General features: G+C 40.4%; 1 protein-coding gene and 1 pseudogene across 1 annotated transcript in view; one reads left to right on the top strand and one right to left on the bottom strand.

Annotated features, from left to right (window-relative positions):
* Positions 1-21,174, bottom strand: part of LOC130859515 (sterol 26-hydroxylase, mitochondrial) — a 46,200-nt gene extending 25,026 nt beyond the window's left edge. The window contains exon 1 of the mRNA XM_057746986.1: positions 20,539-21,174. Within this exon, the coding sequence (XP_057602969.1) occupies positions 20,539-20,808 (270 nt within the window). The 5' untranslated portion in view covers positions 20,809-21,174. The remainder of the gene's footprint in view (positions 1-20,538) is intronic.
* Positions 10,323-10,660, top strand: LOC130859516 (UPF0729 protein C18orf32 homolog; annotated as a pseudogene).
* Positions 21,175-23,720: the final 2,546 nt, after the last annotated feature.

Here is a 23,720-nt window from a genome sequence, read left to right on the forward strand (position 1 = left end):
ACAGCAGTCCTGCAATAAAAAGTAAATCTTCCTAACTCTCATCTCCAGACTCCAAGACCCCTACACAGAGAGGCTACCATCATTACCAATCTCTTGTGTGTCCTCCCAGGGATATTTTGTGCACATATACATATATATAATATATATCACGCACACTTTTTATCCACAAATGATGGTATATTGTATAGTTTTGCACTTTACTTTCTTCCCATCTCTTAGCAAGCAATTCATGTTAATAAACATAGATATGCCCCTATTATTGTTAATGGTTGCATAAAATTCCATTGTATGAATGTACTATAATTAATTTAATTAGTTCCCTACTGGGACATGTAAGTCATTCTAACATTTCCCAGTCAGAAATATTGCTATCTTGAATAGTCTGGAATATTTCTTTGACAGCAAATTTTATCTGTAAGATAGAAATTCTGGCAGTGCATTTGCTAAGTTGTTATGCCTCACACTTTATAACTTAATACCTGGTTTCAAATTTCCTATCCCTGAGGCTTTAAAGTGATATATTCAATTCCTCCAGAGTCTCAAGGACAATCTGTAAATGTCTGCCAGATGAGACCGAAAAACACTCAAGCCAAGTCAAGGTAACTGGAGGATAATCTCTGGAAGGCTTGATGGTAACATGAGTACTGGGAAAGAAAATCCATCTAATCAAAGGTATTAGCCAAACTGAAGAAAGAATGTGTTAACAGGATGGGAGTGGCCATTACAAAACCCAGAAGGAGCCAAACACCAAAAATAGACAGCACTTATCTCTGAAGAGAGAGATACTTAATTTAATGGACAGGCACCAAAGAGGCACATTCAACCAGGTTTCTCCAAGGCCTAGTTGAATTTTTTTTCCATACAGTTCTACTGCTTTAGTTCTGGGGTCCCTCCACAACCAAGCAGTCCACTAATGTAGTTACTAAATTCTCTCCCTAGGTACCTGGATTTGAGGAAGAGGTTAGGTATATTAAAAAGGGTCACATATTGTTTGACATCTTTCCCAATAAGAGGTCAGATCTGTATCTTCTCTAGACTCTGGGTAGGCTCTGTAACTGCTTTAATGGGTAGAATACAGCAGAGATGATGCTATGCCAGTTTTCAGACCCAGGCCTTAAGAAACCGGCAACTTCCACTTTCTGTCTCTTGGGATATTCACTCTGGGGGAAATCAGCACCATGTAAGAGGTGTGACTATGCAGAGACCCCCATGCTGTGAGGAAGCCTAGGCTAGCCATGTGGAGAGAGAGATACTCAGCCATGCTGGCCAAACCAGCCCAGGCACCTAACATGCAATTGAAGAAGCCATCTTGGAAATTCCAGCCCCAGCAGATGTGACCTGGAAAAAAGCTAAGGAAGCCAGCCAAAAACCAGACCTGAGGCCCAAACACACGGCCCCACTCGAGCCATCCCAGCCATCTTCAGCCATTCAAATTAAAGCCCAACCCCACTGTGAAGCAGAGATAAGCCATTTCTGATGTGCACTGCCCAAATCCCTGACCCATAAAATCAGGAGTATAACAAAATGTTATTTTAAGCCACTATGTTTTGAGATAGTGTGTTAGGTAAGAATAATTACAATAAGGGTCCTGTATGTGATGGGGTATAAGATCCCTGGGAGGGCTAACTTTTGTAAATAAATACTCCAATCCACAATTTGTTTCTGTGGGTTTGGGCAGTGTGGGTCAGTCCCCAATAGTCTACCCATGCTGAATGAAGTGACAAAATTTAGTTCCTGAACCTGAAAAGCTAAGACCTGAAGAGCCAGGGTTGATCAATCTGTCCACCTCCCTCACTGTCTCTTTTTCACCCTATCTTGCCAAACAACTCAGATCAGGGAGCTGAAAAGAGTCTCACAAAGAATTTTACCACCAGATGTAGCTACTGCTCAGTACCACTCATAGCCCTTTGACTGGTACATAGAATGTATTCACTCATCAAACATAACCAAGAACCTCCCCCATACCCAGAACTATGCCTGGTGACTGGGGACACAGAGCTGGGAAAGACACAGGGCCAGCCCTCAGAGCTTCACAGCCCAATCTCTAAGCTGTATACACAGGTAATGATAAGAAACACATGCACTTAAATATGTGACAGACTTAAAGGGAGAAATAGACAGCAATCTAATAATAGTAGGAGACGTTAATACCCCACTTCATCATCCAGACTGAAAATCAATACAGAAACATTGGCCTTAAGTGACACATTACACCAGATGAACTTAACAGACATATATAGAATATTCTACCCAAAAGCAACAAAATACACATTCCTTTCAAGCACACGTGGAAAATTCTCCAGGACAGATCAAATGTTAGGCATAAAACAAATCTTAATAAATTTAAGAAGACTGAAGTCCAATTAGGCACCTTTTCCCACATAATTGTATGAAACCAGAAATCAACTGCAAGAAGAAATCTGGAAAATTCACAAATATGTGGAGATTAAACAACATGCTACTGAACAACCACTAGGTCAAAGAAGAAATCAAAAGAGAAATTAAAAAGTAACTAAAGATGGGGCTTCCTAGGTGGCGCAGTGGTTGAGAATCCGCCTGTCAATGTAGGGGACATGGGTTCGATCCCCGCTCCAGGAAGATCCCACATGCCACGGAGCAACTAAGCCCGTGAGCCACAGCTACTGAGCCTGCGCTTTAGAGCCCATGAGCCACAACTATTGAGCCCATGTGCCTGGAGCCTGTGCTCTGCAACAAGAGAAGCCACGGCAATGAGGAGCCCGCGCACCACAAGGAAGAGTAGCCCCCATTCACCGCAACTAAAAAGAAAGCCCATGCACAGCAAAGAAAGACCCAACACAGCCAATAAAATAAATAAATAAATAAATAAATTTATAAAAAAAGAAAAAGTAACTAAAGATGAATGAAGATAGATGGTTCAAAATGGCAGCGTAGAAGGACGTGTGCTCACTCCCTCTTGCAAGAGCACCAGAATCACAACTAACTGCTGAACAATCATTGACAGGAAGACACTGGAACTCACTGAAAAAGACACCCCGCATTCAGAGACAAAGGAGAAGCCACAGTGAGACGGTAGGAGGGGTGCAATCACGATAAAATCAAATCCCATAACTGCTGGGTGGGCAACTCACAAACTGCAGAATAGCTATACCACAGAAGTCTACCCACTGGAGTGAGGGTTCTGAGCCCCATGTCAGGCTTCCCAACCTGGGGGTCTGGCAATGGGAGGAGTAATTCCCAGAGAATCAGACTTTGAAGGCCAGCAAGATTTGACTGTACGGCTTCCACAGGACTGGCGGAAACAGACTCCACTCTTGGAGGGCACACAAAAAGTAACGTGCACACCATGACCCAGGGGGAAGGAGCAGTGACCCCATAGGAGATGCACCTGCTGGTGTTGGAGGATCACCTGCAGAGGTGGGGGGTGGCTGTGGCTCACCACAGGGATGGGGACACTGGCAGTGGGGGTTCTGGTAAGTGCTCATTGGCTTGAGCCCTCTCAGAGTCCTCCACTAGCCCTGCCAAAGAGCCTGTAAGCTCCAGATCTGGGTCACCTCAGGCCAAACAACCAACAGGGTGCAGCCCCACCCATTGGCAGACAAGCTGATTAAAGTTTTACTGAGCTTCACCCACCAAAGCAACACCCAGCCCTACCCACCACCAGTCCCACCCATCAGGAAGTGCACACAAGCCTCTTAGATAGCCTCCTCCACAAGAGGGCAGATGGCAGTATCAAGCAGTATCAGCAGTATTTCATTCTGTGGAACTGAAAACCACAGCCACAGAAAGATAGAGAAAATGAAAAGTTAGAGGGCTTTGTACCAGATGAAGGAACAAGACAAAACCCCAGAAAAACAACTAAATAAAATGGAGATAGGCAAGCTTCCAGAAAAAGAATTCAGAATAATGATAGTGAAGATGACTCAGGACTTTGAAAAAAGACTGGATGCAAAGATTGAAAAGATGCAAGAAAAGTTTAACAAAGACCTAGAAGTATTAAAGAACAAACAAACAGAGATAAGCGATACAATAACTGAAATGAAAAATACACTAGAAGGAACCAATAGCAGAATAACTGAGGCAGAAGAATGGATAAGTGACCTGGAAGACAAAATGGTGAAAATGACTGATGCAGAAAAGAATAAAGAAAAAAACAAAGAAATGAAGACAGCCTAAGAGACCTCTGGGACAACATTAAACGCACCAACATTCTCATTATAGGGGTCCCAGAAGGAGAAGAGAGAGAGAAAGGACCAAAGAAAATATTGGAAGAGATTATAGTAGTCGAAAACTTCCCTAACATGAGAAAGGAAATAGCCACCCAAGTCCAGGAAGTGCAGAGAGTCCCAGGCAGGATAAACCCAAGGAGAAACACACCAAGACACATAGTAGTCAAATTCACAAAAATGAAAGACAAATTATTAAAAGCAACAAGGGAAAAATGACAAATAACATACAAGGGAACTCCCATAAGGTTAACAGCTGATTTCTCCGCAGAAACTATGCAAGCCAGAAGGGAGTGGCATGATATACTTCAAGTGATGAAAGGGAAGAACCTACAACCAAGAATACTCTACCCAGCAAGGATCTCATTCAGATTCAAAGGAGAAATCAAAAGTTTTACAGACAAGCAACAGCTGAGAATTCAGCACCACCAAACCAGCCCTACAACAAATGCTAAAGGAACTTCTCTAAGTGGGAAACATAAGAGAAGAAAAGGACCTACAAAAACATAAACAAAACAATTAAGAAAATGGTAATAGGAACATACATATTGATAATCACCTTGAATGTAAATGGGCTAAATGCACCAACCAAAAGACACAAACTGGCTGAATGGATACAAAAACAAGACCCATATATATGCTGTCTACAAGAGACCCACTTCAGACCTAGGGACACATACAGAATGAAAGGGAGGGGATGGAAAAAGATATTCCATGCAAATGGAAATCAAAAGAAAGCTGGAGTAGCGATACTCATATCAGATAAAATAGACTTTAAAATAAAAAATGTTACAAGAGACAAGAAAGGACACTACATAAAGATCAAGGGATCAATCCAAGAAGAAGAGATAACAATTATAAATATATATGCATCCAATATAGGAGCATCTCAATACATAAAGCAAATGCTAACAACTATGAAAGAGGAAATCGACAGTAACACAATAATAGTGGGGGACTTTAACACCCCACTTACACCAATGGACAGATCATCCACATAGAAAATTAATAAGGAAACACAAGCTTTAAATGACACAACAATTCAGCTTGATTTAATAGATATCTATAGAACATTACATCCAAAAACAGCAGATTACACGTTCTTCTCAAGTGCACATGGAACATTCTCCAGGATAGATCACATTTTGGGTCATAAATCAAGCCTTGGTAAATTCAAGGAAATTGAAATCGTATCAAGCATCTTTTCTGACCACAACACTATGAGATTAGAAATCAATCACAGGAAAAAAACTGTTAAAAACACAAACACGTGGAGGCTACACAATACGCTACTAAATAACCAAGAGATCACTGAAGAAATCAAAGAGGAAAGCAAAAAGTACCTAGAGACAAATGATAATGAAAACACAATGATCCAAAACCTGTGGAATGCAGCAAAGGCAGTTCTAAGAGGGAAGTTTATAGCAATACAATCCTACCTCAAGAAACAAGAAACATCCCAAATAAACAATCTAACCTTACACCTAAAGAAACTTGAGAAAGGAGCAAACAAAACCCAAAGTTAGTAGATGGAGAGAAATTATAAACAGCAGAAATAAATGAAACAGAAACAAAGAAAATAATAGCAAAAATCAATAAAACTAAAAGCTGGTTCTTTGAGAAGATAAATAAAATTGATAAACCCCTAGCAAGACTCATCAAGAAAAAGGTAGAGGACTCAAATCAATAAAATCAGAAAGGAAACAGGAGAAGTTACAATGGACACCGCAGAAATAAAAAGCACCATAAGAGATTACTACAAGCAACTGTATGCCAATAAAATGGAAAACCTGGAAGAAATGGACAGATTCTTAGAAAGGTATAACCTTCCAAGACTGAATCAGAAAGAAATAGAAAATATGAACAGACCAATCACAAGTAATGAAATTGAAACTGGGATTAAAAATCTCCCAACAAACAAAAGTCCAGGACCAGATGGATTCACAGGTCAATTTTATCAAACATTTAGAGAAGAGCTAACACCCATCTTTCTCAACCTCTTCCAAAAAATTGCAGAGGAAGGAACACTCCCAAACTAATTTTATGAGGCCACCATCACCCTGATACCAAAACCAGACAAAGATACTACAAAAAAAGAAAATTACAGACCAATATCACTGATGAATGCAGATGCAAAAATCCTTAACAAAATACTAGCCAACAGAATCCAACAATGTGTTAAAAGGATCACACACCATGATCAAGTGGGGTTTATCCTGGAATGCAAAGATTCTTCAATATACGCACATCAATCAATGTGATACACCATATTAATAAATTGAAGGATAAAATCCACGTGATCATCTCAACAGATGCAGAAAAAGCTTTTGACAAAATTCAGCAGCCATTTATGAGAAAAACTCTTCAGAAGGTGGGCATAGGGGCAACCTACCTCAACATAATAAAGGCCATATATGACAAACCCACAGCAAACATCATTCTCAATGGCGAAAAACTGAAAGCATTGCCTCTAAGATCAGGAACAAGACAAGGATGTCCACTCTCACCACCACCATTCAACAATAGTTTTGGAAGTCCTTGCCACAGCAATCAGAGAAGAAAAAGAAATAAAAGGAATCCAAATTGGAAAAGAAGAAGTAAAACTGTCACTGTTCACAGATGACATGATATTATACATACAAAATCCTAAAGATGCCACCAGAAAACCATTTGAGCTAATCAATGAATTTGGTAAAGTTGCAGGATATAAAATTAACACACAGAAATCTCTTGCATTTCTATACACTACCAATGAAAGTTCAGAAAGAGAAATGAAGGAAACAATCCCATTCACCATTGCAACAAAAAGAATCAAATACCTAGGAATAAACCTAACTAAGGAGGTAAAAGACCTGTACTCAGAAAACTATAAGACACTAATCAAAGAAATCAAACATGACACAAACAGATGGAGGGACATACCATGTTCTTGGATGGGAAGAATCAACATGGTGAAAATGACTATACTACCCAAAGCAATTTACAGATTCAATGCAATCCCGATCAAATTACCTACAGCATTTTTCACACAACTAGAACAAGAAATTTTATGATTTGTATGGAAACGCAAAAGACCCCGAATAGCCAAAGCACTCTTGAGAAGGAAAGATGGAGTTGGTGGAATCAGGCTTCCTGACTTCAGGCTATACTACAAGGCTACAGTGATCAAGACAGTATGGTACTGGCACAAACACAGAAATACAGATCAATGGAACAGGATAGAAAGCCCAGAGATAAACTATGGTCAACTAATCTAAGACAAAGGAGCCAAGGATATACAATGGAGAAAAGGCAACCTCTTCAGTAAGAGGGGCTGGGAAAACTGGACAGCTACATGTAAAAGAATGAAATTAGAATACTCTGTAACACCATACACAAAAATAAACTCCAAATGGATTAAAGACCTAAATGTAAGGCCAGACACTATAAAACTCCTAGAGGAAAACACAGGAAGAACACTCTTCGACGTAAATAACAGCAAGATCTTTTCTGATCCACCCCCTAGAATAATGGAAATAAAAGCAAAAATAAATAAATGGGACCTAATGAAACTTCAAAGCTTCTGCACAGCAAAGGAAACTATAAGCAAGATGAAAAGACAACCCTCAGAATGGGAGAAAATATTTGCAAACGAACCAACAGACAGAGGATTAATCTCCAAAATATATAAACAGTTCATCCAGCTCAATATCAAAAAAACAAACAACCCAATCCAAAAATGGGCAGAAGACCTAAACAGACATTTCTCCAAAGAAGACATATGGATGGCCAAGAGGCACATGAAAAGCTGCTCAACATCACTAATTCTTAGAGAAATGAAAATCAAAACTACAATGAGGTATCACCTCACACCGGTTAGAATGGGCATCATCAGAAAATCCACACACAGTAAATGCTGGAGAGGGTGTGGAGAAAAGGGAACACTCTTGCACTGCTGGTGGGAATGTAAATTGATACAGCCACTATGGAGAACAGTATAGAGGTTCCTTGCAAAACCAAAAATAGAGTTACCATATGACCCAGCAATCCCTCTGCTGGGCATATACCCAGAGAACACCATAATTCAAAAAGACACATGCACTCCAATGTTCTTTGCAGCACTATTTACAATAGCCAGGACATGGAAGCAACGTAAATGTCCATCAACAGATGAATGCATAAAGAAGATGTGGTACATATATACAATGGAATATTACTCAGCTGTAAAAAGCAATGAAACCGGGACATTTGTAGAGACATGGATGGACCTAGAGACCGTCATACAGAGTGAACTGAGTCAGAAAGAGAAAAACAAATATCGTATATTAACACATATATGCAGAATATAGAAAAATGGTACAAATCAACTGGTTTGCAAGGCAGAAATAGAGACCCAGATGCAGAGAACAAACATATGGACACCAAGTGGGGAAAGCAGGGAGGGTTGGGGGGGAACGAATTGGGAGATTGGGATACCAAATTGCACAGTCTAAATATATGCAGTTTATTGTCTGTTAACTGTATCTCAATAAAAGTTCTTAAAAAAAAAAAAGCCTAGGAAAGTCAGGGGAAAAAAAAAGATGTGGTACATATATACAATAGAATATCACTCAGCCATAAAAAGGAACAAAATTGGGACATTTGCAGAGACATGGATGGACCCAGAGACTGTCATACGGAGTGAAGTAAGTCAGAAAGAGAAAATTAAATATCATATATTAACACATATATACGGAATATAGAAAAATGGTACAGATCAACAAGTTTGCAAGGCAGAAATAGAGACAAAGATGTAGAAAACAAACATATGGACACCAAGTGGGGAAAGTGGGGAGGGGGGGTGTGGGTGGGGGTGTGGGTGTTGAGGTGGGATGTATTGGGAGATTGGGATTGCCATATACACATTACTAATAAGAAAAAAAATATCAAATTGTACACTTTAAATATATGCAGTTTATTGTATGTAAATTATATTTCAATAAAAGTTCTTAAAAAAAAAGACATGAATGAGAATGGAAAACACACATACCGAAATTTAAAGGGAGGGGTTCCTGGGAAAAGGAGGCTGGGCCTCAAATGTCTGAGGAAATTAAAGCTGATTCCCCAGGCCCTGTAGGAATTCCTGAGCAGGGGAGCAATTAATCTAACATGCTTTTAGGGGCACTGACATGTCAGTGGTGCATGGGTAGATTGCAGGGGCAGATCGAGCAGTAAGGGAGATCAAGCAGGAGGGAACACCCAGACACCATCCCTTCCCAGAGTCTCTATGGGTCTCCTCATGCTGCCAGCTGAACTGCAGATAAGCAAGGAGGCTGACCTGGTGGTGGAGCTGTTGGAGATACTGGAGCTGCTGGAACTGGAAACGTTATCGTCTGCATTGGGCAGAACAGAGCCTGCTAGGTCCAGAAGGTCATGGATCATCTGCCCTTTGATGCTGATGTCCAGTGGAGGGTGGAAACAGAGGCTTCAGGCAAAGAATATAAAGAGTGGTAAAAGCCAAAACTTATGGGAAGTGGCAAAACAGTTCCAAGAAGGAAATTCACAGCAATAAATGTCTACATTAAGAAACAAGAAAGAGTTTTTGAAAAGAAAGAAAGAAAGAAAGCAGGAGGGAGAGGGAAAGGGGGGGTGGGAAGAGAGAGAAACAGGGAAGGAAGGAAGAGAGAAAGAAAGGTCTCAAATAACCAAACTTTATACCTCAAGGAACTAGAAAAAGAAGGACGAATTAACCTCAAAGTTAGTAGAAAGAATCATAAACAAGACGAAAAGACAACCCTCAGAATGGGAGAAAATATTTGCAAACGAAGCAACTGACAAAGCATTAATCGCCAAAGAATGCAAACAGCTCATGTAGCTCAATATCAAAAAACAAACAACCCAATCAAAAGATGGGCAGAAAACCTAAATAGGCATTTCTCCAAAGAAGACATACAGATGGCCAACCAACACATGGAAAGCTGCTCATCATCACTAACTATTAGAGAAATGCACATCAAAACTACCATGAGGTATCACCTCACACCTGTCAGAATGGCCATCATCAAAAAATCTACAAACAACAAATGCTGGAGAGGGTGTGGAGAAAAGGGAACCCTCTTGCACTGTTGGTGGGAATGTAAATTGATACAGCCACTATGGAGAACAGTATGGAGGTTCCTTCAAAAACTAAAAATAGCCCGCGACCCTCCCTCCAAAAGCAGGCATGTTGCCACTCGGGCTTGGTGGTTGCAGCAGTTCAGGAGCCCAGGTGTGCATTCCCCGCATCGTCATTCCAGTTCTGCTCTGGGTCTACAAAAAGTTCCTGCAGCCATATATATATACCCTCTGATATCCCCCTTTGTTAGCCGTATGTGGCCTAGGAAACTATAGGAGAATCCAATGATAAAAACAAAGGCAAAGCAGACTATAAGGGTGCAGACATAAATGGATTACCAACAAGAGGATCAACAGAAATCTCTGATAAAAAGAAAGACTAAAGTGATTGTCCCAAAGGATCTCATTGTTTTAAATATGGATCTGATAATATGAAGCACCTTCTTTGTAATTGTCTCTGATCTTTTTCCCTGAGACCAGAATTTGGGTTAGATAGTTTAGATATTTACCTGACACTAATCAGGAAATAACCTGGTATTTGTATTTAAAATATAGCTAGATATTTTTTTTTTTTTTTTTTTGGCACACGGGCTTAGTTGCTCCGCGGCATGTGGGATCTTCCTGGAGCTGGGATCGAACCCGTGACCTCTGTATTGGCAGGCGGATTCTTAACCACTGCGCCACCTAGGAAGCCCTATAGCTAGATATTTAATGACCTCGTTCCTGAGCTCCTTTTTCATTAAAGTAGCTTTCATTTCTTTTATTGCAGTTTTAAAACTATGAATAAATAGAAGGTTTGTGCCAGTAGACACTGTTACTAAATCAGTACCTAAAAATCCTCAGGCATCTAGCTTCTATTCACACTCTTCAAATTTGAGGAGTATAATTTTACCGTGAACAGTGCAGTGACACTGCAGTGAAATAAAAGGTAGTTTTTGGAGATGATAGTGACTTGAAGCATAAAGATGTAATCACCTGTCCAACTCAGTGGAGCAGCTTATCTATGAAAGGAGTAATCACTGTTTATTGCTTTGAGGAAGATAGAAAGACAGGGAAATAGGGGAGACCTCTCTGAAAAATGGAATATCTTTTGCATAAATGTCTAATGTATATTATAAAATTCTAATCCTTGTCACATTCCTTCTATTCCTACAAATGTATTAAATACTCAGTTTAGCTTGTTGTTCTTTTTTCTTTTAACATTTCAATATTTAAAAGGAAAACTTTTTAACCACATCAGAAAGCAGGATTGTAATAGAGTGATGGCCTCCGGATAGTTATGGGGCAACGATATTTTCTTTTTTCTTTTTTTTAAAGTTTAGGTTGTATCAGTTATTTTGTCCCATAATAAGACACTTTAAAATTAGTCGTTTTCAGCAACAGCGACGTGACTGGGCAGTTATTTGCTGATCTGGGCCTCTCCACATGATATTTTATCCTGGGCTTCATGTTAGTGTAAGGATCTATAAATATTCAAAGATGATGAGACTTATCTTTACATAATATTTATTCTCTCTGAAGCAAGGAGAAGTTAGAAGGGACTCCCCACCTTGGGTCCCCATTGAAGTCCCGGGTCCTAACCGAGGCTCTGTTAAGCTGTGTCTGGTTGAGTCGTTGATCCACCTTGGAATTCCTTTGACATAAACAAGTGTGTTTCAACTTTTCTGCCCCAACCCACCTGAGGGATAAGATAAATTCCCTTTAGCACTAAATCCAGTTGATTAGTTTGTTTTTTAGGGTATTAAAAACTATGTTATGAAAATAGCAGATGTTCATAGTAGAACAACTCAAGGACAAGTTGAACGAAAAGGGAATGTTCTTTCTCTGCTCTCATTCCTTTAGCTCCACAGATGTAACCACTATTAGCTTCTTGTATAGCCTTCCAGCAAGTTTATGAAAATTAGCTTTTATTAAAAAAAAAAAAAAACCTAAAAATAGAACTACCATATGACCCAGCAATCCCAATCCTGGGCATATACCCAGAGAAAACTGTAATTCAAAAAGGCATGTGCACCCCAATGTTCATTGCAACACTATTTACAATAGCCTGGTCATGGAAGCAACCTAAATGTCCATCAACAGAGGAATGGATAAACAAAATGTGGTACATATATACAATAGAATATTACTCAGCCATAAAAAGGAACAAAATTGGGTCATTTGCAGATATGTGGATGGACCTAGAGACTGTCATACAGAATGAAGTAAGTCAGAAAGAGAAAAACAAATATCCTATATTAATGCATATATGTGGAATCTAGAAAAATGGTATAGATGATCTTATTTGCAAAGCAGAAATAGAGACATAAAGGTACAGAACAAATGTATGGAAACCAAGGGAGAAGGGAGGGGATGAATTGGGAGATTGGGATTGACAAATATACACTACTGATATTATGTATAAAATAGATAACTAATGAGAACATACTGTTTAGCACAGGGAACTCTACTCAATGCTCTTGGTGACCTAAATGGGAAGGAAATCCAAAAAAGAGGGGATATATGTATATGCATGGCTGATTCACTTTGCTGCACAGCAGAAACTAACACAGCGTTGTAAAACAACTATACTCCAATAAAAAATAATTTGAAAAATTAGTAGAAGGAAGGAAATAACAAAGATCTGAGCAGAAATAAATTGGAGACTAAAAAGACAACAGAAAAGATCACTGCAACTAAGAGATGGCTTTTTAAAAAGCTGAACAAAATAAGCAAAACTTTAGCTAGACTCACCAAGAAAAGAAGAGGACTCCGAAATTAGAAATGAACGAGGAGACGTTACAACTGATACCACAGAAACACAAAGGATCACAAGAGAGTATTGTGAACAATTTTATGCCAACAAACTGAACAACCTAGAAGAATTGGATAAGTTCCTAGAAACATATATTGTACCAAGACTGAAGCATGAAGGAACAGAAAATCTGAACAGATCAATTACTAGTAAAAAGATGGAATCAGTCATCAAAACCACCTAACAGATTGAACTTGGTGTACCCCCCAAAAAATAATAAATAAATAAATAAAATTAAATTAAAAAAAAAACAAAAAACCACCTAACAAACAAAAGGCAAAGACCAGATGGCTTCACTGGTGAATTCTACCAATCATTTAAAGAATTAATACCAAACTTTCTCAAACTCTTCCAAAAAAAATAAGAAGGGAGGGAACAATTCCAAACTCATTTTATGAGGCTGGAATTTCCCTAATAAAAAAACCAGACAAGAAAAGAAAATACAGGCCAAAATCCCTGATGAACAAAAATGAAAAAAATCTTCAACAAAATATTAGCAAACCAGATTCAACAATACATTAAAACAAAAACTCACTATGATGAAAAGGGATTCATTCCAGGGATGAAAGGATGTTTCAACAAATGCAAATCAATCAATGTAATACAACACATTAACAAAATGAAAGATAAAAATCATAAGATCATCTCAACAGATGCAGAAAAAGCATCTGACAAAATTTCATATCCATTTATGATAAAAACTCTCATAAAACTGTGTATAGAGAGAATGAACCTTAACATAATAAAGGCCACATATGACAAGCCCATAGCTAATATCACAGTCAATGGTGAAAGCTGAAGGCTTTTCCTGTAAGATCAGGAACAAGACAAGGATGCCCACTCTTGCCAATTTTATTCAACATAGTATTGGAAGTCCTAGACAGAGCAATTAGGCAGGAAAAAAAAAGGTACCCAAATCAAAAAGGAAGTAGTAAAACTATCACTATTTGCAGATGATATGATACTATATATAGAAAACCCTAAAGACTCCACCAAAACAACTGTTAGGACTAATAAATGAATTCAGTAAAGTTGCAGGATACAAAATCAAAACACAAAAAATCAGTTGCAATTCTATACACTAATAACAAACTATCAGAAAGGGAAATTAAGAAAACACTCCCATTTACAACTGTATCAAAAAGAATAAAAGGCCCAGAAATAAATTTAACCAAAGAGGTGAAAGATCTGTACTCTGAAAACTATGACATTGAAGAAAGAAATTAAAGACACAAATAAATGGGAAGATGCTCCACCTTGTGTATTGGAAGAAGTAATATTGTTAAAATGTCCATACTATCCAAAGCAATCTACAGATTCAATGCAATTCCTACTAAAATTCCAGTGGCATTTTTCACATACCCACTAATATACAATCCCAAAATTAGTATGGAACTACAAATGACCCCAAATAGCCAAAGCAATCTTGAGAAAGAAGAACAAAGGGAGGCATCATGTGTCCTGATTTCAAACTATATTACAAAGCTATAGTAATCAAAACAGTATGGTATGGGCATAAACACACACAGATCAGTGGAACAGAACAGAAAGCCCAGAAATAAACCCACACATACATGGTAAATTAATTTATGACAAAGGAACAAAGAATATATAATGGAGAAAGGACAGTCTCTTCAATAAATGGTGTTGGGAAAACTGGATAGCCACATGCAAAAGAATGAAATTGGATTACTATCTCACACTATACACAAAAATCAACTCAAAATGGATTAAAGACTTGAACATAACACCCCAAACCATAAAAACCTCAGAAGAAAACATAGGTGGTAAACTCCTTGACATCAGCCTTGATGATGATTTTTTGAATTTGACACCAAAAGCAAAGGTAAGAAAAGCAAAAATAAAAAAGCAGGACTATATTAAACTAAATAGCTTCTGCACAGCAAAGGAGACCATCAACAAAATGAAAAGACAACCTACCAAATGGGAGAAAATACTTACAAATCATACATTTGATAAGGGTTATTATCCAAAATATATGAAGAACTCATATAACTCAATAGCAAAACAAGCAAACAAAATTCAAGTAAAATACAGGCAGACAGGACTTCCCTGGTGGTCCAGTGGGTAAGATTCCGTACTCCCAATGGTTGGGGAACAAGATCCCATGTGCATGCTGCAACTAAGAAGCCTACATGCTGCAATTAAGACCCGGCCCAGCCTAAATAAATAAATAAATAAATATTTTAAATTTATTTATTTATTGGCTTGGGTGGGGTCTCTGTTGCTATAGGCAGGCTTTCCCTAGTTGTGGCGAGCAGGGGCCACTCCCCGCTGCAGTGCGCAGGCTTCTCAGTGCAGTGGCCTCTCTTGTTGCAAAGCACGGGCTCTAGGAGCACGGGCCTCAGCAGTTGTGGTGCACGGGCTCAGCTGCTCCACAGCACGTGGGATCCTCCTGGACCAGGTATCAAACCCATGTCCCCTGCATTGGCAGGTGGACTCCCAAACACTTTGCCACCAGGGAAATCCCTAAATAAAAATTTTTTTAAATAAAATACAATACAGGCAGAGGATCTGAACTGACATTTTTCCAGAGAAGACATACAGATGGCCAACAGGTAAATGAAAAGGTACTGAATATCACTAATCATCAGGGAAATGCAAATCAAAACTACAATGAGATATCACGTTGCAACTGTTAGAATGGCTAAAAGACAAAAAATAAGAGTTGGCAAGGATGTGGAGAAAAGGGAACCCTCGTGCACTGTTGGTGGGAATGCAAATTGGTGCAGCTACTATGGAAAATAGTATGGAGGTTTCTCAAAAATAGAACTACCATATGATCCCACAGTCCCACTTCTGGGTATTTATCCAAAGAAAAGGAAAACACTAAACTCAAAAAGATAAATGCACCCCCACGTTTGTTGCAGCAGTATTTACAATAGCCAAAATACAGAAGCATAGAAGCAACCTGAGTGTCCATCGATGGATGAATGGATAAAGAAAATGTGGTGCGCGCGCGTGTGCGCACGCGCGCACACACACTGCAATATTATTCACCTATAAAAAAGAAGAAAATCCTGCCATATACAACAACGTGGATGGACCTTGAGGGAATTATGCTAAGTGAAATAAGTCAGAAAGAGAAAAACAAATATTGAATGATCTAATGTACATGTGGAATCTAAAAACAAAACAAACCAAAACAAAACTCATACATACGGAGAAGTGATTGATGGTTGCCAGAGATGGGGATAGGAGGAGGGCAAAATGTGTGAAGGTGGTCAAAAAGTACAAACTTCCAGTTATAAAATAAATAAGTGAGGGTTACAGGATTACATCCTGGGATGCAATGCACAGCATGGTGACTATAACAACACTGTATTGTGTATTTGGAAGAACCATCCATCGATGGACACTTAGGTTGCTTCCATGCTAAGAGAGTAAATCTTAACAGTTCTCAACATAAGAAAAAAATTTTTGTAACTATATATTAAAAAAAGAAACATGATACATGAAATGACAAATTTGTACAGGAAGCATTAGGGAAACACAGGAGGGGTCACCAACTCAGGTAGTTCCCAATGAGAGCTACAGAATAGATAGCTGATCTCATCGTGCTCAGAGTCAACATCTTTGAAAGATATCAGTTTGTTATAAATTTGTATATAAATTTAACATATGTTCACATTTTACTTTTTCAGGCTCTCCTGTCATGATTTTAGTTGGGAAAGAGAAAGGAACTGGCATTTACGGACTAGCAAGGCTTTCACATGTCCCAATTTCCACCTCAACGCTTTAAAGTCCTACAATGCTTCCCTACACTGATTTTATTAATTTTACGTGTGATATGCAGTTTTTGACAAGTTAGGGTGCAGAAGACACTATGGTCAGCCACCCTTATATCAATTCCAGTCCTCTTCCTTGTGCGGCACCCACCTGTTTAGGTGGCAGGGACCCCAACCCCAGCTTTAGGAGTGAGCCTTCATGAGTCTAAGCTAGAGTATGCCTATGACCACTGTGATGGGTTCAAGAATGGGCAATTAACCCAGGCCAGTCAATTAAGTTCTGCGAAACAGCAGAGCCAAGAGAACTGCAGAAGAACAAAACTGTGGCTTTGATGGTGTCATGAATCACTAAAGCAAACTATACCTGAAGGGCACCCAACTATTAGAATATTTTTAATATATATTTTAAAAACCTATTGTCTGATAAGCCATTTTATTTTATTTTATTTTATTAATTTATTTATTTTGGGCCAAATTGGGTCTTCATTGCTGCTTGTGGGTTTTTGCTAGTTGTGGTGAGCAGGGGCTACTCTTTGCTGTGATGCACGGGCTTCTCATTGCGGTGGCTTCTCTTGTCGCAGAGCAAGGGCTCTAGGCTTGTGGGATGTGGCATCTTCCCGGGCCACGGATTGAACCTGTGTCCCCTACATTGGCAGGTGGATTCTTAACCACGGCGTCAGCAGGAAAATCCCCAGACTTTTCTATTATAGGAACCAATAGAGCTGCTTTATAATTTAAGCTGATGAGAGTGGCAACCAAACGGATCTGAACTCATACAAAGCGAGTCACTGGAAGCATCCTCTTTCTCAACAGGGGTATTAACTGGCTTTTATAGATGTGCAGCACTCTGCTGTTTACTAACTCACACCAGCGACATGTAGTGGGAAGGACTAATACATTTTCCATGGAGCAGCCCAGGTTCATATGACTCCAGATCTTTGGGATACAAAGGCTGGAGCCAGGAGGCTCTGCAAAATTCCAGTCCTGGCCTCTCCTTGAAAAGGCCACACAGGGACTTCCCTGGTGGTCTAGTGGTTAAGACTCTGCACTCCCAATGCAGGGGGCCCGGGTTGATCCTTGGTCAGGGAACTAGATCTCACAGGCCACTGCCTGCAAGTAAGAGCCTGCATAACAAAGAGCCTGCATGTGGCAACTAAGACCTGGCACACCCAAATAAATAAATAAATATTTAAAAAAAAATTAAAAAGGCCATACATTCCTGTCTTTCTCAGGCTTCCTCCTCCACTTCCTAGGGCAGGTAAGAATTTCTTTGGTAGTTACTGCTGTAGAGATAATCCTGAGCAAAACTTCCCAGTAAACTTTTCCTAAAAAATGGTGAGAAATCCTTAGTCCTCACTCTTGGGGCATTCACTGGCCTGCTCATATTTCTAGAGGTTAAATCAAGCAGGGGAAGCTTTCAGGACTCTGGTTTCTTGGCTTACTTGGTTTCCTGGAGCTGAGCACACAGGGAATAATGTTTTTTTAAACCATCTCTGAGTGTTTTGTCACCTGCCCACCATGCCTCGGAAACATGAACCCAACAGAGAAGACCCCAGGGGAAGTGGCAGCAGCCCAGACAGGTGCAGAGAAACTGTGTTCAGTTTGGACCATCAAACCTTCCCAGTCATTTTCTCCCTCATCGTTAACTCCCAGTCCAGCTTTCCCTGGGGGGTGGCTCAGATAATGTCATACCCTTTGTCACCCAAGGCCCTCTCTCCTGTCCAGTCCATCCTACTGCACACACCATAACCTGGACAGTGTCCCTTGGAGGCCATCTTCCCCCACGCCTGCTCAAGAGCCCACCATGGCCCTTTGGAGGAACCAGGGCCGTTAGTCTGGCGTTCAAGATCCTCCTCAAAGGCCTGTCATATCCCAAGTCCCCACAGCTCCTCCTCATTTCTTTTTTTTAAATAAATTTATTTATTTATTCATTTACTTATTTTATTGGCTGCGTTGGATCTTTGTTGCTGCATACGGACTTTCTCTAGTTGCTGCGAGCGGCGGCCGCTCTTCATAGTGGTGCACGGGCTCCGGTGCACGGGATTGGTTGCTCCGTGGCATGTGGACTCTTCCCAGAGTAGGGCTCAAACCCGGGTCCCCTGCATTGGCAGGCGGATTCTTAACCACTGCGCCACCTAGGTAGTCCCTCCTCATTTTTAACTACTGCCCAGCACAGCCACCTGGTGACCAGCCTGTTCATTAGCCCTGCCCAAAGCCTGTCTACTCCTCTTGTCAATCACTGACAACCACACATGTGCCTGGATGGCACAGTGGAATCAAAAGTCCCCCTCTTCCCCCAGCCCTGGACTGGCTTCTCCTCCCAGGGCATTCAAGTTCTCTTTCTGAAATTAGCTCTTTATTGATTTGTTTACTCCCTTGCCCCCCCATCTTCCCCAAAGGAGCATTTAACCCCCATGTGGGTGTGGCCATATCTCACTGAAGCTCAGCTCTTGGAAAAATGCCTGGGCCAGAGTGGGTGCGTTAATATTTGTTAACAGTCATCTGGAAGACAAATCCCAGGCGAATCTCTTTGGTTCACTTCCTAAAACCTCTCCAAATTAACCAGCACTGGGTTTTCCAGTGTCTGTCCATCGACAGTGGGCGATCCATCCATCCCTGCCTCATATCAGTGTTCCACTAGATAAACACTTCTTACTGGACACTGATTTCTTAATAACAAAAAGTACCTTTTCCTTAATGTCTATGAATTTGCTTTCACTCTCTGAGCAATGACATCTTTTTTTCCGCTAAAAGGAAATTTACCCTGCAAATTGCCAAACCTCTGAAATCCTCCAGAAGCCATTTCCTCTTGAAGAAGTCTGTGGTAGCCAGTATCACCACAGAAATAAATAATGGTTCTATAACATCTGGCAGCTTATACACTTACATCTGCTATTCCATTACCAAGACTGTTTCCTTCTCTCTCAACCTCTGTACACTTTATTTTTTTAATGTTTGAAATACTAAATTTATTAAGAGAGCATTTGATAGTTGTATTAGATCATATAATTAATCACTTCATTTTAAAATGATGTGGCCTGAGGATACAATTAAAATATGGACTTTTCATTCATTTAACAAATGTTTGAGCACCTACAAGTGCCAGGCATTGGAGATACAGGCCAAACAGGAGGATCCCTGCTCTCACAGAGTTTACATTCTTGCAGGAGGGCAATATTAAAGAAATGTTTATATTCCTTCTAAACATATAAATAACACAGAGGAAGTGACAGAGAAAGAAGATGGTGCTTTACAAGAGCACATAACAGGTGTCTAACCCAGCCCAGGGAAATCACAGAGACAAAAAGATAAGTGTTTAAATAGAAGGGAGGAGAGAACAGTTCAGTCAGAGGGAACCTCGGAGACTCTTAAGTGGGGAACTTCGTAGGTTTAAGGAATTGGAAGAAGTTTAGAATGGGTGGAGCACCCAGTGTGAAAAGAGGAGTCAAGGAGATGAGATTGAATCTCAACCTCTGACCACTTTAAACTCAGCCTCCCAAATTACCTCCAGCCCAGTGCTCTCCTGCTTCATACTACTCATCTACCTGTTCATTTCAGTTCATAACCCCTACAGACTTCCAGTGTATGACCACAGCCCCAGTCGGTCCCAAGCTAAGTTCCCGTGTCCTTCACTTTTTGCCCAACGTCTCCCCATCCCCACCTTCTCCCTCCGGGTGCACACCACATCCCCTGGTCCCCAGGCCCCCCGCTCGGTTACCTGGAGCTTGTGCAAGTGCAGAACGTAGCCTTGCACTAACAGCTGGAATAAGAGGCGCAGCTGCCCTGGCCCTGAAAGCTCCTTCAGGTCCCGCAGCTTCCGATCGCCAGGCCCGGTTCCGGGAGCCTCGGCTGCCTGGGCCGCAGGGAGGGAGGTGGGGATCGCGGCCTTGGCTCTAGCCCCGTGTGAGCCGAAGCCAGGAAGGGCCACCCGCGTCCCCAGCAGCGCCCACCGCAGCCTCGCGCAGCCCAGCGCACCCACACGATTCATGGCTCGCGCCGCCACGCCTTTGGACCGCGAGTGCAGAGCGCCTGGAACTTGCCCAGAGGCAAAACGGTAGGGGCGGGTTCAAGTGTACGGGTAGCCCAGGGCGGGCCGGACGACGGCTGACCAGGCCCCTTACTGCTCACTCTTCCTCGCGGTCTTCAGTCCCTCCAAATGGGACCTGAGGGACTCACAGAAGTCCCCCTTTCCAACTGTAAGCCTCCTGGCTCGGGCAGGGGCCGGACAACGCCAAGGCAGAAGATACAGGGGGCACTTAGGGGAGACCCACGGAGCTCTGATGATGGCCGCCTGTTCCGCGACTCCCCACCTCGCACTTCCGCGAACTCCCAAGGCGAACTTGAAGTTCGCTTGGTCTCAGTTGCCGGAGGGAGTGCGGCAAAGTTGTCCGCAGCCCGGGAGCATTCCAAGGCCGGGAGGCCCCACCCAGGGAGACCCGCCCTCGCCTGACTTGCGGGTTCGCTACCCCAGAGTGCCAGCGTCTCAGCTGTCCTTGCTTCCCGGAGGGACCAGCAGCCGGCTGTTGAGATTAAACGGGCCGCCGGCTTTTCCTGATAAGCCCCAGGGCCGATCCCGGGGTGTGAGCGCTGAGCGAGAAAAGAGCAAAAAATCCCCCGAACCAGAACCAAAAACAAAAAAACCGACCCTCTCTCCAGGGTCATCTGATTCCTGGAGGGAGGAAGCCAAACGAATAAATTTAAATATTAGGGCTTTTAAAAAATGCAGTGCTACCCCTCTCCCTTCCCGCCACCCACATACTCTCTGGTCTGCTGAGGCAGGATTTTTCAAACTGCAGGTTGAGACCAGATGTAGTGAATGTGACCAAAATTATCTTTTAATAAGATGGAAAAGAATAAAATAGTACAGAAAATATTGCAAGAAGGAAAACTATTATTTCATGAATTCTTTGTTTCATATATGTAGATTCAAACTACAAGTTTCAAAAAGTTAAAAACATGACTCATACACATATAAAATAAATATGGGATCGAAGATTATTCAACCCAGTAGAGATAGAACCAGCAGGATGATAAAGCTTGTTCTAAGAGCATTTGAAGAACTGGTTATTTACAGGCAGCCAGAGGCCAAAAGGGTATAAGTTCAAGGGGCAACAATTAGACTGACAGCTGATGTAGCAAGGAGTGGATTTCTTTTTATTTATCCCCTTAGGGGTCACAGAGTTTCTTGACTCTGTGACTGAATATCTTTCATTAGTTTTGGAAGTTTTCAGATATTCAAACATTCCTTCTACCCCATTTATTTTTCTTCTTTCCTAGGACTTCAAATTATATATCCATTAGACTTTCTGACTGCATACTCCCTCTTACCCTCTCTTCTGTATTGTTCTATTATTTTGTCTCTTCTAGCTCATTAATTCTCTATTCAGCTGTCTGTTGTTAAATCTGTCCATTGAATTTTAAATTCCTATTGTGTTTCTCAGTTTTCAATTTTGATTAGTTTTTTCCAAATCTATTTCCTTTTAAAAATATTTCTAGTTTTATGCCAAAATTCTTAACATTTTTTATTATACCCCTTAATTTTGTAAGCATAGTTGTTTTAAGGATTATGACCAATAACTCCAATACCTGGAATCTATGCGGGACAATTTCTATTGTCCATTATTTCTGGTGGTTTTGTGCATATTGCCATGCTTCTTTCTGGGCCTTGTTTCTTTTGATTGTGTGGCAGAAAATGTATTCTTTAAGTTTCTGGTGAAATTAATTTGAAGCTTGGGATGATTTCATTTCCCCCATGGAAGATTTACTTTTGTTTCTGACATTGCCTGAAGGCACCTGCAATCCAGAATCATCATAATTCAGTTTCAGGGACTGAGATGCTTTGAAGCTGAACTGCAGTCCTTTAGAAGGCTAGCCTATTTCCAGTCCTATATCCTTTTGGGTCCCAACCCAAAGTCTGGATTTAAGAGATTACTATTCTTCACACAACCTTGTTTAGCCCTGGGGCTGAACCACTCAGCTTCTCAGCTTCCTCTTCTGAAAATGGGAAATACTACTAATAGGAGAGTGGTACCTAATGCCTAATATACCTCTGTCTTCTCCTGGTTCTTGCCTGATAATTCTTTATTACCTTGTTTGTTCTCTGATGCTGATGCCTTCAAGTAAATGCTGGTCTTATTTTATTCAGCTTTTCAAGTTATCCTTTGAAAGAGAATTGAGTCCAGTATTAACAGAAGTGGAAATCCAATTTACGCTTTTATCTTTATCAATTCTTTTTTCCCCATCTGGGTTCATTTTCATGATATTTTAACCTTTTGTTTTTTTTAAATGGCTGCTTAGTAAAATTTTATTTCCTAATAAGTGGACTTAATGCTACACATTTTCACATGACACTATTTTGGCCATATCCAATAGGGTTCAATACACAATTCCTACTGTCATTCATTTCCCAGTAGTTTGTAATTTCCATTTTGATTTTCTTTTTAATCTAAGAGTCATGCAGGAAGGTGTTTTTATTTACTTGTAAATAGTTGTAGTTTTGTTTTTTGTTTTGAAAGGGACCATTCTCTTGTTATTAACTTATAATGTTATTACATTATGGTAAGAGTGTTTATGATCTGCTTTTTAGAATTATTAAAATGTTTTTGATGGTCTAGTACTTTTTTTTGTGAATGTACATGTATTTTTGAAATGTATTTTCTGTTTATTAACTCATTAATTTTGTTTTTTAAACCCTTTTGTCTACTTGATTTGTTAATTTCTGAGAGAGGCATGCTCAAGTATCCCCAAAATATTATGGATTTTTGGATTTGTCAATTTTTTGTGTGTGTCTAACAGCTTTTGTTTTATATTTTGAAGATCTGCTGTTAGGTTCATGGCTATTAGATATTATATATTCTTGACAATTATATATTCTTACATAGCACCTTTTATAAATCTGAA

Source organism: Hippopotamus amphibius, chromosome 8 (assembly GCF_030028045.1).
Source record: "Hippopotamus amphibius kiboko isolate mHipAmp2 chromosome 8, mHipAmp2.hap2, whole genome shotgun sequence".
Classification (NCBI taxonomy): Eukaryota; Metazoa; Chordata; class Mammalia; order Artiodactyla; family Hippopotamidae; genus Hippopotamus; species Hippopotamus amphibius.